The sequence below is a fragment of the Podarcis gaigeae genome (genome assembly GCF_964106915.1).
Source record: "Podarcis gaigeae genome assembly, chromosome: 1".
NCBI classification, from domain to species: domain Eukaryota; kingdom Metazoa; phylum Chordata; class Lepidosauria; order Squamata; family Lacertidae; genus Podarcis; species Podarcis gaigeae.
Genome location: NC_139678.1, coordinates 47,026,686 through 47,042,413, shown reverse-complemented (window position 1 = coordinate 47,042,413; position 15,728 = coordinate 47,026,686). Strand labels below are relative to the sequence as shown.

The following is a 15,728-nucleotide window of genomic DNA, read 5'->3' as shown; positions in this document are numbered from 1 at the left end:
AATTTGGCAGGCTACATCAATCCACTCTAGAATGGCTCCTGTGTCTGCAAATTTTATCTACTTTTGCCAAAAGTGAACAATTTAAAGCTTCTCATAAAAGTGAATGGGGAACACAGAGCACAGAGTGACTCAGAAACATATCAGATTTTTTTAAAAAACCACAACTACAGATACAATATGACTTCTACAATATACCAGTATGAAACATATTCACTATAAACAGTTGCTTATAGGAATGACTGCCTGATGCCATATAAACTTGCCTTATTTGAATATCATCTTTGGAGGCCCTGACCTAGGTTCCCCTGCTATTGGAGGTTGAAAGGGTAGAGTCTGGGGATAAGAATTTTCTGTAGTGATGTCCCTACTGTGGAACACTCTCCCCAAGGATATTCACTTGGCAGTCCTGATGAGCTATAGGTGCCAGGTTAAAACTATTCAATATGCCCATAAATTATCATTGATGGTTTTTACTGCCACTTCTGTATTTTATTGCTATGCGGTTTTATGATGATGTTACCATTGCTTTCTGCTGGTTTATTGATCTGCTGTAGTATTGGATTTGATTGTGTTTTTATGATGTTTTTTGTCTATTTTAATTGGAAGTCACCTCAAGAGATTTGTTTTGTTTTAATTGAAAGGTAGCATATTAAATAAAACACCATCCCAAGCTGGTTATACCACTTACTATAAGGATATATGGTTTGTCTGAACTTTGTTTGAAGTCCAAAGAAACACACAGTTCCTGGCTAGCAGAGGTTGACATTGTCATGAAGAGGTGCAGCTCTTCAGAATAATTCCTGCTATTAGATCTGGGTTTATTGAACGCTAAGGACATTTCTAAAATCTAGACTGAGATTATTTGAGTCACAAGAAGGTATGGCAAACAGTCAAGTCTTCAAAATCTGAAATATTTTAAAATACAAATATGTAGTTGACCAATCAGATAATAATAATATATTGTCTTTTCTTCCAAAGGAGCCCAGGGCAGCAAATACACAAATATTAAAACATCTTAAAACACATAAAAACCATTCAAGTACAGATGCAGACCAGGAAAGATCTCTACTTAAAAGGCTTGTTGGAAAAGAACAGTTTTTTATAACCTCTATAACTTCAAATCCCATTCTCCCTGATTGGACACAACACTCAGGAGTGTCCTTTCCAATGAAGAAGGAAAATAATCTCTACTGCTAAGTCCTCTTCACTACTGGTTACCTCCTGGCCCTTATTGAAAATAATTTGCTTTGCTTGGAGAGCATCTAGGATGAATGGCTGGTGGGGGAACACATTTTGAGGTGAACCCAAATTCAAAGGGGGCTGGGCTGGCTAAAAAATGGGCAGAGGCCTTTTGAACTTGGGGAGTTTGTATTCTGAATCTTCTCCCCCTGAACTACTCAGTGCATATTTGCCCCATCACTATTTACTATTATAGCTGTTATCCATATTACACTAGATAGGCCCTTAGGTCTGTGAATTAGGCTTTATTTTAGGCAGGCTTGAATCCTGACAGCTCCCTGACTTACAACTGATTGCTATTCCATACACTACCTACTGCTGATAATTATTTCTTTCTTTTAAACCAAAACTTCCCTAGCTGGATATGAATTACTTTCTTGGGCTGACAGGAGCAACTGAAGCTACCAGACCTTCAGAGTCCAGGGATTTTCTTTTCATTTGGCTTCTGTCTCGGCAGCCACAGGTTAACCATTAAAAGAAATCTTCAGAGAATTTTGGATTCAGGTTGATCCAGTTGGAGACAAAAATGCCATTGTTAAGCCCACAATTTCAATTAGCCATCCAATGAATCACCTGTTCCCCACCCTTCACAGGTTTCTTGTCTGCACAGGAAACTTAATATGTTCTTCTCCTACATTGCCTTATTTAAGTAAAGGAAAGGTGAGTGGTTGTGAGTTCTTACTTGATGTGACAGGGGGAAAAATATTATAGGTGTCATTTGTTAACATTTCATTAAAGATGTGGCATTTCATTCTTGTATATGTCCAGCACAATGAAGATAAACAGTTAGAATTCTTGAATAGACAAGACATCAGGGCTTCATGAAGCGGCTATTTCATATGTGCACAGAGGCCATTAATTGAACTTTTGTCCTTAGGCTATGCTTTCCTGTGGCTAAAGTGCTCCCCTGTTACACAGTCAAGTGATATTCTTTCTCAGGCAAGACAGAGCTTTAAATTCATGTTAATTGCTATCCCTGGATGTCACCCCGCTTCCAATAGTCACCGTTACACTACTAAGCAGTTACTGTTTTGTAACTGTTGTTTCACAGCTTTTCCCAGTCCAAAGATATATGTCTGCCATGATGCATGATCATTGTGTATCAAATAGGAGTATGTGCTGAATATAAGATTCAGTTCAGATCCTGCCTGGAAAGAGGGTTGAATCAACTTGGACCAACTTGGATCTGAATCAGAAACTTGGCATTTCCAAGCTACGTACCTAGGCCATTAGAGGAAGCATCCATACTGGCAACTGGTATATATTCTCAACGTGGGAGCCACCTACCCATAGAATCTCCATTTCCCCAGATTCTAACTCAGTTTATTGCACTCAGTCCACCACTCTGTTAAGGCACTGAGCCAGAGCTTGTCCAGTTTCTCCTGAATCAGATTTTAGCTGCATGTCATCAGAGTATGGACATAACCATGCTTCAATTCCCCTACTGGCCATTCCCAACGGTTTCATATACTGTAGATGTTAAATAACATACATGACAAAATGGTGCCCTGAGGAATTCTGTAGTTGAAGGGGCAGTGTTACCTTGCTATTTGAGCTGTAACAATCTGGAGACAAAAGACCTAACTAGGCTTCAGCATTTACTACTACTGCTACCAGTCTCACACCTGAGAGAACCATTACCTTTGTAAAAAAACAAGAAACAAAGAAGCAATTAATATAGTAGTAAAATGAATCCATCTGGAAAGCATACTATTAATTCCAGAACAATTAACTGTTGATTTATAATAAAAAAAATTAAGGGGGTGGAAATCTAAGGAAGGAATAGCAACCAAAATTCAGAGCAAGCCACATTCTGCTCTTACTATATTAAACATTAAGGCTGCAATCCTATACCCCCATACATGGGAGTAAGCCCCACTGAACTTAATGGGACTCACATAAATAAGATTTATTTACTTATTTTACAGATTTATAAACTGTGCCACACAAAAGCTACTAAAGTGACGTACAATAAGACAAAAAGAGATAAAATATAAACGATACAGATTATTAAAAAGGGGGAAAAAACACAAATTATTACAATTGTGCCATAAATTCAAATGCCATAAAATGACTGAGTCATACTTCAGGAAAAGCCTTCTAAAACAAAAATAACTTCAGTGGCTACTAAAATGTCAAGATACTAGGCCCCAGTCTAATTTTAGCTGGTAACTGATTGTAGAGGTCTGGAGTTGCAACACTAAAAGTTCAGTTTATAGTACAAACTAAGTGACCTCTCAGCAGTGTCCCACATGAGGATTGCAGTTGCAAGGAAGGGACATGTGGAGTGAGGCAGTCCCTTAGGTAACTTGGTCCCAAGTTGTTTAGGGACTGCATTTGGGCAGATCAATCCTGAAATGGGAATGGTGGGTGAGTCTGTGGCAGAGAAACAACCACTCATTAAGCTTTCAGTGCATGCCCATGAGGTGCAGGGTAAGGAAAGTAGCTTCTTCTTCTTCTTTTTTTGCTGTGGTCAAGTTTAAAAAACCCAAAACCCTCCCATTGATCACTTTGGACTGTATCTAACTAACCACTGAAATGAGCAGATGTAAGCCAGCCATGCCTATTAGTTTCAAGGGGTCTACTTTGAGCAGGACTAACATTGGATACAATGCAATAAATCTAAGCCAGCTCCAGGACTGGTGTAGTTTTGCGACCAGTTTGGGGGAGTGAGATGGAAACAAGGAGACTTAGGAACCTGCAGATCCATGGCCTCCTCTGATACACCCTGTTTTGGCCGCCACCATTGCCCATGGAACAGTGATGGCAGTGAAGTTGTCCACCAGGAGACTCCCAGCAACAGACCTCTCTTCTCTGTACATAAACCTGCCTCTCCTGCTGTGGAGGAGATCAATGGGATCCAACAGTTCCTCAGCTGATCTTCCCAGGAGCTTCCTAAAGCTACAGTTTTAAACACAATTAATAGGAAGCAAACTTAATTGAGTCCACAAGTGTTTATTTCTCACTAAACACTAAACGTAAGATTTGTATTTCATTTCGCCAAGAATTATAAATCAATCTCTTTATTAATGACCAATATTGCAAATAAGTATATTTTAAGAGCATTCGTTGCAGTAATTTTTCAAGTACCTCCTAAAAAATCGAGACGAGAAGCTCCTAATGTGTTCCTTTGGCTTAAAATGGGAGATGGGGCTTGAGTTAATCCTTGAAAATAAATCACACTTTCTGGGTGCAGTTTCCAACTGGAAGGGCACAAACAATGCAAGAGAAAGGGGAAACAACATGATTTGAGAAGCTAACATTTAAAACAATGGGAGCATTGAGACAGACAGATATTGACATGACACATACTGCTCTTCAGGCCACGTTAGTCTGGTGGGAGCCCCTAAGTACGTCCTGAAAATAACAATGCATTAAAATGACACAGAATTTTTATCTGATTCTGGTTATGGCCAACAAAAAGAAGAGATGAGTAAGCAAGCCTGCTTTCTTTAGAAATGTTTACTTATATTTGCAATAATTTTTTTAAAGAGAGTTCAGTGCCCTGCTAGGTGGGCACTTTGAAGTGTGTCAGCACAAATATCACTAGATGATAGATAGATAGATAGATAGATGATAGATAGATAGATAGATAGATAGATAGATAGATAGATAGATAGATGATAGATATAGATAGATAGATAGATAGATAGATAGATAGATAGATAGATAGATGATAGATAGATAGATAGATAGATAGATAGATAGATAGATAGATAGATAGATATAGATAGATAGATAGATAGATAGATAGATAGATAGATAGATAGAGATAGATAGATAGATAGATAGATAGATAGATAGATAGATAGATAGATAGATGATAGATAGATAGATTAGAGAGAGAGAGAGAGAGAGAGAGAGAGAGATAGACAGACAGACAGATAGATATAGATAATAAACACACACACACACACACACGCTCCTGCCATTTATAAACCCAACACATGGTGAGCCTTTAAATGTCTGGAACAATTTCAAAACAAAACACTGCCTTACAGATGGCTTTGTGGACACAGTTATAGCAACATAACAGATCTGGCGGAAGAGAGCTTCCCGGGAGAGACTGCTCTTTATAAAGGTTAAGGCATCCAGAACTGCCACAGACATAGGCTGTAACTTTAAGAACCTGTTCTTGAGCTTGCTTATCACTCCTTCCTTTCTTTTCCCTTGTGTATCCTGTGTTTTCATATTGTGACCCTGAGGGAAAGGACCACCACAGAGGTGATTTTTTTGTAAGTTGTTCTAAGACATTTATTGGCTAAAGGGGGGTGGGGTATAAGTAAATTATAAATAAATACCAGAACCTGTAAAATGCAAATTATCAAAATGTTGAAACGGTAACCAAACTAAAGTGGCCACCGAGACCACAGAACACCGGCCCTGAAAGACCTACATTGGCTCTCAGTACACTTCCGAGCACAGTTCAAAGTGTTGGTGCTGACCTTTAAAGCCCTAAACGGCCTCGGCCCAGTATACCTGAAAGAGCGTCTCCACCCCCCATCGTTCAGCCCGGACGTTGAGGTCCAGTGCTGCCAGTTCCTTCACTGTGCAAAGTGAGGTTACAGGGAACCAGGCAGAGGGACTTCTCGGTAGTGGCACCCACCCTGTGGAATGCCCTCCCATCAGATGTCAAGGAAATAAACAACTATCTGACTTTTAGAAGACATCTGAAGGCAGCCCTGTTTAGGGAAGTTTTTAATGTTTGATGTTTTATCATGTTTTTAATATTCTGTTGGGAGCCACCCAGAATGGCTGGTGGAAACCCAGCCAGATGGGTGGGGTATAAATAACAAATTATTATTATTATTAAAGTCCAGAATATTTAATATCAAATACTAACCAATTGCCCACATTGTAATCACTCTAATTCAGTGGTGTCCAAACTTTTTTCAAAGAGGGCCAAATTTGATGAAGTGAAGGGCCGTGAGGGCCGACCAAAGGGCCAACCCAAGTTGTTATCCTTTTTTTAGGATTGAAGTTGTTGAGCTTTTTGTATGATTTTACCCCAGGAAATAAACTGCCACAGGGGCCAAATTAAACAGACCAGCGGGCCGGATTAAGCCCCCCAAATGGACTTTGGACATGCCTCCTCTGATTGGAATTCCTGAAAAACCTTTTATCATCATTCTTTAATGAGGGCTTTGTGACTTGTTGCTACAATTTAGCTTTCATTAGTGTAACAGATCCTTCATAAATTTTTCAGAGGTGAAAATGAGCATTTACAAAAAAAAAAAAAAAAGCCAGCTGCTGGGCCTAATTTAACAATAAAATTGAATGATGTTTTGTGACGTCTGACAAACATTTGAGTATTGGATTAGAAAATGCAGGGGAAAACATCACTCAAAGAGGTACTGGCTATATACCACAGCCAAGCCTATTCTTATAAGAGAGAAGTATATTAAGTTATCCTTGAGAGTCCATGAGAAACTGTACATTAAATACCCCCTATGCCTTGATATCTCATTTTAAAAATAGGGGTTAATCAAAATGATTTCCATCATCACCAGGAGAGGACTGCACAGAAAAACAACGAAAGATCAAAGTTAACAGCAAAGGGAGTTCCAAAATCCCCAACTGGGTAAAATCTGAAGAGAGTGTTTCTCATAGACATCACTGGCTGAGAAAGTGCTTTATTATAAACCTGCAAATAGCCTGCTGAATCAGGGCAATGGCAAATCTAGTCCAGCATCCTGTTCTCACAGTGGCCAACTAGATGCCTGTGGGAAACCTGCAAGCAGGACCTGAGCACAAGAGCATCCTCCTCTCCTGCAATTTCTGGCAACTGGTATTCAGAAGCATTACTGGCTCTGACCATGGAGGCAGAGCACAGCCATCATGGCTAGTAGCCATTGATATACCCTTCTCTTCCATGAATTTGTCTACTCCTCTCTTAGTCATCTAAAGGCTATCAGTGCCTCCTGGGGGAGTGAGTTCCATAGTTTAATCACGTACTGTGTGAAGAGGAATTTTATTTTCTCTGTTCTGAATCATCCAGCATTTGGCTTCATTGGATGTATATGAGTTCTAGTGTTACAGTGGTACCTCGGGTTAAGTACTTAATTCGTTCCGGCAGTCTGTACTTAACCTGAAACTGTTCTTAACCTGAAGCACCACTTTAGCTAATGGGGCCTCCTGCTGCTGCCGCCGCGCCGCCAGAGCACAATTTCTGTTCTCATCCTGAAACAAAGTTCTTAACCTGAAGCAATATTTCTGAGTTAGCTGAGTCTGTAACCTGAAGCATATGTAACCTGAAGCGTATGTAACCTGAAGCATATGTAACTCGAGGTACCACTGTATGAGACAAGGAGATGAACCCTGAGGACCCAGTGATAGAAGCTTTGCTACTTAAAATTGGGTATTCCTCTGGTGACAATATTCATCTTCAATTATATCCCATTTGATCAAGGTGTCCCCACCGACTTCACTCATGCTCCTGAGGTCCTAATGTGGAATGTGAACATGAAGGCTGCAATCCTCTGCACACTTACATGGGAGTAAACTTCATTGACCTCTGTTGTATTTTTTTCCACACATGATCAGGTTTCAAGAGGGTCTGACATATTAAATCTCTCTCCCCATTCCTCTAGACTACTAGAGTGTTTAATCGCCTTGAATGTCAAGGGCATCTAGCTATGAAAACAGGCTATTCTGTCATAACTCTCCCGGTTCCATCCCCCCCCCATCCCCAGTTGGGCTTTTGAAAATTAAAGAGGAGGGATGAAAAGCCTTTCCAAGGTACTATCCCCCCCAAATTTCCTGTCATCTTTTTACCTTGAGCTTGCTCTGACAGGCTGTGAAAAAGCAAAGAAGCAAGTGTCGGCGCCAGCATCCCTGTCACACCAATGGCTGTGAAAATCTAGCCCGGCCAGTGCTGTGAGTTGTGCTGCTTGGCTCATCATAATAGAATCTCTTGTCCAATCAACATCCTGGAATCGTCTTCCTCACCGCCCCCCCAACCACCACCACCCCAACAGAGGCATCAGATTGTTTCTTACTCACCATGTCATAAACATTCAGAATCACTGGTTCATTTGCCATTGTCGATTGCAGCGAAGGCTGGATTTTAAGCCTTTAAATCCCTGCCAGATGTGGGAATGCCCAAAGGGATGGGGGTCTTTCTTTCTTTCACTCTTAGCTGCACAGGGAAGAAATGCTTGTGTGAAGAATAGTCAGTTGTGATGGGGATGTCCAAGAAGGGCTTCCCCCGCCCTTTGATGCCAATTTTTTTTGGAAAAGATGCTCCCCTTTCACCTCCGAACAGAACATTCAGTCTTTTGCTTGCTTTCCTCTTTTAATACTGCAGCTGACTGATGTGGCAGCGTTTGTATAGCATGCTCAAGCCAGACCCCGTCCTGCCTCTCTCCTAACTGCAAATCCTAAACAGCACCAAAGGGCTGGATTGTTTGCGTTGTGGATGAACCCTTGTCCTAAATCTCTCAGAATGGGGGGGACCACAGAAGGGAGACGAGAGGATTAAAGGCTGGGTGGGGGGAAGAATCCGGAGCAGACTTTCAGCCAAAGTATAAATATTTATAATGAAGTTCAAAGTGTGGAGTGACATTGGGAGCTGGGAGATGCTCTAGTAAAGAGTAAAATAATAATAATAAAACACCTTAAAGTGAAGCTTAGCACCAGGTTTCTAGACTAGAACAGCTCTCTGACAGGCATTGCACACGAAATAAGAGCTCATCTATGCAACACAGAGAGCCTTTAAATCCAGCTAAGGAGAAAGCAACAACACCACACTGCTTCCTGGGGGTCTCTTCTCTGTTCCCAAAGTTTCGGCACCTGCGGGAGCTCTCCAGGGTCCTGAGGTTTACGTCTTAACACCTTGGCTCTTCAAGGGATGTGTAGCAAGCAAGCCATCTCATAAGATTTCTTTGAAAAAAGCAAGAAAAGGCTTGGATAACTCTTTGAGGCTCTGGTGGTGGGGGGACCCATACTCAGTAGGGGGATGAGTTTTCTTAAAGGGAAGCTGGACGTGAACAAAAGCATTTAGTTCAGCCTCTGGAGCGGTTCGGCGGAGGAGCTGTCCAGAGTGCTGAAGTCCCTCGCGCCGTCCATTCCTCGGAGCCGCACTCTGGAGACCCGTTGACGAGAATCGCGTGCAAAGAGCTCTCCAGATGCTGACGAGAGGACAGCAGTGACCCGGAAAATCCTGAGCGCAAAGACTTTGCTCTTCTCAGCACTTTGCACTGGAGGCTCAGACCCCTGATTTCTGCGCCAGCTCGCCTCAACAGAAGCATCCCTCGGTGGCTGGAAAGAGCAGAAGAGTTCCACTCCATCTTCTCCGAAGATGATGCATCTCCGAAGGGAGACGATTCGACAACCAGGAGCTGGGGAAGCAGGTCAGTCACAGCAGCTGAGACTTCTCGCAGAAGGAGGGGGAGGGGGAGGGAAGGTGTTGTGGACTTTCTCCTATCCCGTCGCTAGTTAGGGCTGCGGGGGTGTAGCGGGGCTGTGCATCCTTGCCGGAGACTCGCAAATCCCGTTCAAATCGGACCTGGAGGCCAGAGTAAAGTATGAATCCATTGCGGTATATTTCTTCCTGTGATCGCTCCTCCCTCCCCTTCCCAAAAAAACATAGTGGGATGTGCAATCAAGAGATAGGGAAGGGAAAGGGGGGGATAAGGAAAGAGGGTGGTCTTTCTGTGTCCGGTGAATTTCAGGGAGGGGAGTAAGCTGACCTGAAAGCTGGGGAAGCGCAGATCCTGCTTGGAGTAGCCAAAAAAGGGAGCTGGGATTACCTCATCTGAGTTGGAGGCGTAGCTGAGGCTGGCTGCCAGCTTGCAGCCAACCACATCTGAATGAAAATTGCAGAGAGCCTGTTACATCAGCATAGCCCAGCATTCCCTGGTCTTTCGCAGGCAACAGCTGAATGCTTTCCCTCAGCTGCATGCGGACCATTCAACAGAAGAGAGAGAGAGAGAGAGCCTTCCTACCTTCCATTTGAGGAATGGCAAGATCCAGCAGGCATATTGATGCTGAGGATAAAAGGTCCGGCTCACCTGCCTAAGCCCCCCCTGGCCCCCCCCTTCTCTGTTCTGAACGAGGGGAGACCCATTTTATTCTTCTGCAGTTTTTTCTACAGAGAGGGTACATTTCAGTGGATTTATCAGGATGGTGGAGATAATTTTATGCACCACTACTTTAAAAAAAAGGAGGGGTGTTCTGAATTAGAATACAGGACTGACAGGGACTCATTAATCCCAATGAATGCTTAGAATGTATAAGATGCAAGGACGTGCTTCATGGGATGTACGAGGAGGTCTGTGTGTGTGTGTGTGTGTGTGTGTGTGTGTTTGTGTACAGCCTACATCCCATCTGTTGGGTTACTCATTAAATCCAAGGATGCAGTCCTGCTCCTGCTGAGCTCAATGGCAAAACTCCCTAGCTTACAAGGGAGATGGCTTGGATCCCAAACTCCTAGTGTTGTGATTGATTGATTGATTGATTGATTGATTGATTGTAATATCCTATGTGACATCATACTCTCTTGGACTGAATAATTTTGACCTAACATTTTTTTTTCCTGCTCCCAGCCCCTTTTCTTTCTGCAGCAAAAGTTGTTTTGTGAAATATCGTCTTCAGGGTGACAGCACAGGATCTTTGAGTGCCATCCAAGAGTGAAATACGACTGGAGAACCTGGGAAATGTGGATTCTACAGCCATCCATCCTGCCCCCTTGAGATTGCAGAGGAACAGCTCAGTCTAACCACTGCAAGCCACTCAGTCCACCCAGCCACTTTCTTTGATGCTCTGTCAGGTTAATGCAGGCTGCAAAAGGCAGCACTGGTTTGAATTAATGGGAATAATAAAGGTTGGGGCAGGCTATGTGCATTGGAATTTTCACTGGAGCAGACTTTCGTCTGAGGTTTGGTGGGAGAAGCTGAAGAGGGGTGAATATCACTCCCTCACCCCCAGCCCTCACTTCAGATCTGGAAGCTGGAGAAAATCTCAGGCAGAGGCAGCAAGCTTCTGAATGCCAGTTGCAGGAAACCACTGAAGGGGAGAGTACAGTCATACCTCGGGTTACAGACGCTTCAGGTTGCACGTCTTCAGGTTGCGCACTGCGCCAGTGGCGTAGCGTGGGGGGGTGCAGGGGAGGCCGGCCGCACCGCGCGTAACATCTGGGGGTTAGGGTTAGGGGGTGCAAATCCATGGGTTAGAGGGCGCAAATCCACGGGTTAGGGGGCGCAAATTACTTGCCTTGCCCCGGGTGCTGACAACCCACGCTACGCCACTGTAATGCGCCGAACCTGGAAGTACCAGAATGGGTTACTTCTGGATTTTGGTGCTTGTGCATGCGCAGAAGTGCTAAATTGCACTTTGTGCATGCACAGAAGTGCCGAATTGTGACCCATGCATGCGCAGATGCGGCGCTGCAGGTTGCGAATGTTGCGGGTTGCAACGTGCCTCCCGCGCAGATCACATTCGCAACCCGAGCGTCCACTGTACTCTTGTGTTTGAATCCTGCTTGCTAGTTTCTCACAAGCATCTGGTTGGCTACCGTGAGAACAGGATACTGGACTAGATGTGCCATTGTCCTGATATAGCAGGCTCTTCTTATGTTCTTATGGAAGCTGGATAAAAATCTCAGTTGGGCAGGGGCAGCAGGAAAGACATAACACCAAGCTTTACACCAAGTCAGACCATTGATCTAGCACAGTCCTATCAACACAAGCTGGCAGCTGTCCAGGTTTTCAGACAGGGAACATTACCACTCCTACCTGGAGATGTCAGGGATTACACCTGGGATGTTCTGCGTGCTAAGAGATGCTCTACCCCAAATCCCGTGGCCCTTCTAGAAGTTGTTAGATATCTAGAGGATGGCAGGTTTAGGTGAAGGTCTGTAGCTCAGTTATAGAGCAACTGTTTTGCAAGCAGAACATCTCAGGCTTAATCCCAGGCATTAAACAGCCAGAAGTTGCCAGGTGAAGTGGTGCTACTACACTAGCTTCCTAGGCAATGGGTTGCTGTTACTTACTGGGAGAGAGCTGGGGTGGTGGTGAAGAGAAAGCTGGTGCAGTGCAAATGCACCAGCAGAGCCACCAATCTGGTGCTTCTGCTAATGTATTTCCACTGCACTGAACTCCTCAACACCTCTATAGCAACCCACTGCTGGGAGGCTGCCCCACCCAGTGAGCTGCTTCTGTTTTCAGCATCCCTAACCATTCACCATGCTCTCTGGGGCTAATGAAACTTATATTCTAATGATCTCTGGAGGGCATCAGGCTCTGATTTGGTTGTAATCTAATAGCAGTGTACCTCCCTTGTAGTGTGCTTCAAGGACTTCGAACTGAAAGCCTCAATTTCAAGTTGCATCTCAGTATCTATTTATTTGATGCATTTACAGTCTAAGTTCTAGGGTAAAACTCTGTGAATAAAATGTCAACAACAACACATCTATTAAACAACAAAACATTAAAACAAGATAAATAAATTGATGCCTAAAACTGCCACAATCAATATATGAAAACTATCAGTTAAATGTCAAGTAGAAGAGAATTTTTAAAATAAAGCTATCAAGGAGAGGGCCAAAGGTAGTACCCATCGGAGGAAGTTCCAGATATGTGGGGCCATCACTGAAAAGGCCTTGCCCTGCCAACAGCTTGTCCTTAACAGTGGACTAGAGAGCTCAGCTTTTGAGGCTGATCTCACAAGTGGTGAATTCACTAAGCACCAATGAACAAGTCATTATCTCTCCATCTGCAAAATGAGAAGAACAGGAAACAAAAGTGAACAGGTGGAAATGGTCGTACTTTTTGGAAGGTTCAATTAATATTTTGCCGCTGCCATGGCCACCATGATCCAAGCTCCCATTTTGAACCAGAATTTATTATTTTTAGCCAATCTATCCAGTCTAATAACACCACACTCTATTAGGAGAAAAGGAGAATTTAAACTTATGCTGAAATGTTAACTAGACTGTTCATTCTCTAACTATTGGTGGGGTTTTTTTAGAGTTACAGTGAAGAACTAAACAGTGCATGAAACTGTAACTGTCAGTTCAATCCTATACATGTTGCCTCTGAAGTAAGCCTAACTGAGTTCAAATGGACTTACTCCCAGGTAAAAGTGTATAGGATTGCAGCCAGTGTCATTTTGTTACAACCTTTATCAGGGATACTGTAAAACAAAGCAACACTATGTTTTATATGTCGTCTGTTAAAATGTGATTTTTTAATAGAATTATTGCTGACATTCAGGTAACTCTAACTTAACTTTGTCTTAATGAAGTGGGCTTTGTCTGCATATTAGAACACAAACAGTGAAGCTCCTGGTTAAATTTTGTAAAGTGGGTGTTTAAAGTAGGTTTTGACAGTAATATGAACTTAGAGTATATATCCTCTAATAGCTTCCAAGAAACCATTACTGTTAATTAACAGATTGCATGCTGTGTGCAATGCTGGCAGTTGCTTCCTTTTCTCAGTATTATGAAGATTTTAGATACTTACCCCCTCCTTTAGCGCCCATTAGGCTATTTGCATGCCCTGTTGTTTTATTTGTGAACTTTATATACCACCCTTCCTTGACAAGACAGTTTACTACATAGCAACATAATAATAAACAATATAATGTACCTACATCATATCCATAAAACAGAAATAATATAAATATAAATATAAATATAACACGTCTTTCTGAAATTAGCCAGGCTTTATCCTCTCAGAAAGAGTAACCCTGCCTAGAATTTGCATTAAATTCTGGCCCAAATTTAAATATTAATGAATTGCTTTAATAACAACAACAATAGAAGACACAATGAAAGGTTCTCTGCACAAAACGCTGTAGATGGATCTACCTGAAATTTGGTAGGCTTAATCAGGGGGTGTAGGGGGGCTCATTAGTCTTCAAATTTTATCCACTTGTGTGAAAAATAGAAAGTTATGGCTGTTTATAGACTCCCCATTCCCTAGTGAATCTCAAGTATAGGAAATCTTCAGAGATGGGTGCTTGTTAGAAATAATAATAATAATAATAATAATAATAATTTTTATTTATACCCCGCCCTCCCCAGGGTGACTAACAAGCAATAATAAAAACAAGTTGAATGAATACAACTTAAAAGCAAGATTAAAATACAACATTAAAATATTGAAACTTTAAAATATTAAAATGCAGCCTCATCACAGGAGGAGAAAGGAAAAAGAAAAAAGAAAGAGGCGGAGGGAATCAGATTGGCTCCAAGCCAAAGGCCAGGCGGAACAACTCTGTCTTACAGGCCCTGCGGAAGGAAATCAGATCCTGCAGGGCCCTGGTATCCTGAGGCAGAGCGTTCCACCAGGACGGAGCCAAAGTTGAAAAGGCCCTGGCTCTGGTTGAAGCTAATCTAACTTCCTTAGGGCCCGGGACCACTAAGGTGTTGCTCTCCGTTGGGCATACCGGGAGAGGCGGTCCCGTAGGTACGAGGGTCCTAGGCCTCTGCACTTTGTGCAGAGAATGGAAGAGGTGTAAATTGGAAGGATTTCCTCTTGGGTTCCTGTTAGACAGATTTAACTAAAGAGAAGATGCTGTTGCGTTTTGGGAAGCGGTCTGCTTGAGGTGCGCCTATTCTGGGGGACAAAGGTATTTCTGAACTTTCTCTTATCGGGTTAGGTCATATTTTCTTGCTCTTCACTTTCAGGAAGCTGGAGGGAGATTGGTACTGAAGCACAGTGAAGTCTATAAATCCAGCGGTAAATCTGTCTTGCAGGCCGAAGGTCCAAGGTTCAATCTTCAGGTAGGACTGGGAAAGATTCCCTGTCTGAAATCCTGGAGAACTGCTGACAGCTAGTGTAGACACTCCTGAGCTAGATAGACCAATGATCTGACTCAGTGTGACTCTGTGTGGCAGCCTCCTGTGTTTGACTTAGCTCTAGGTAGCTGCCCTCTTATTGGGGCTTTGTGGATGGTTGCTTTGGAACAGAGATGGGGAATGTGTGGTTCTTCAGATGTTGTTGGACTACAACTCCCACCATCCCTGACCATTGGTCCTGCTGGCAGAAGCTAGTGGAGAGTTGAAGTCCAGCAATGCCTGCAGGGCTACAGGTTCCCCTACTATTGCACTGGAGGATAGTGCAGCACTGAAGCTAGGTGCTTTCATATCCAGGTCATGGCCATTTGGATCCTGGCCTTTCTTATTTATGCCCATTTGTGAAACAAAATGAAACTCATTTCTCCAAAGTACAGCATATTTGCCTTGTCCAATTCTAGTGCTGTCCAAAACCACTCTCTCCTTCACCTCTCTCCAAATCTCTGTGCTTGAAACTGAAGTTGACACCATCACTCTGAATCTTGCAGGCTCATCTGTCTTTCAGAATGACAGCTTAGCAGCATGTCAGGATGAATCTTCATATTTTTCTAGGGACAAAGGTATTTCTGAACTTTCTCTTATCAGCTTAGGCCACATTTTATTGCGCTGGGCTTTCATAAATTGAGAGAGAGAGAGAGAGAGAGAGAGAGAGAGAGAGAGAGAGAGCGCGCAGTTTGGGTACAGAAACACA

At 42.8% G+C, this 15,728-nt stretch overlaps 1 protein-coding gene and 1 long non-coding RNA gene across 2 annotated transcripts in view; one reads left to right on the top strand and one right to left on the bottom strand.

Annotated features, from left to right (window-relative positions):
- The window catches only part of LOC310848657 (deubiquitinase DESI2-like), a 47,243-nt gene extending 38,875 nt beyond the window's left edge, over positions 1–8,368 (bottom strand). Inside the window, exon 1 of the mRNA XM_083748053.1 lies at positions 8,242–8,368. Coding sequence (XP_083604179.1) covers positions 8,242–8,280 — 39 coding nt within the window. The 5' untranslated portion in view covers positions 8,281–8,368. The remainder of the gene's footprint in view (positions 1–8,241) is intronic.
- A 1,132-nt stretch (positions 8,369–9,500) lies between these two features.
- On the top strand, positions 9,501–11,076 carry LOC310848830. The gene is made up of 2 exons (XR_014566636.1): positions 9,501–9,590; positions 10,785–11,076. It is a non-coding gene; the product is annotated as an uncharacterized lncRNA (long non-coding RNA).
- Positions 11,077–15,728: the final 4,652 nt, after the last annotated feature.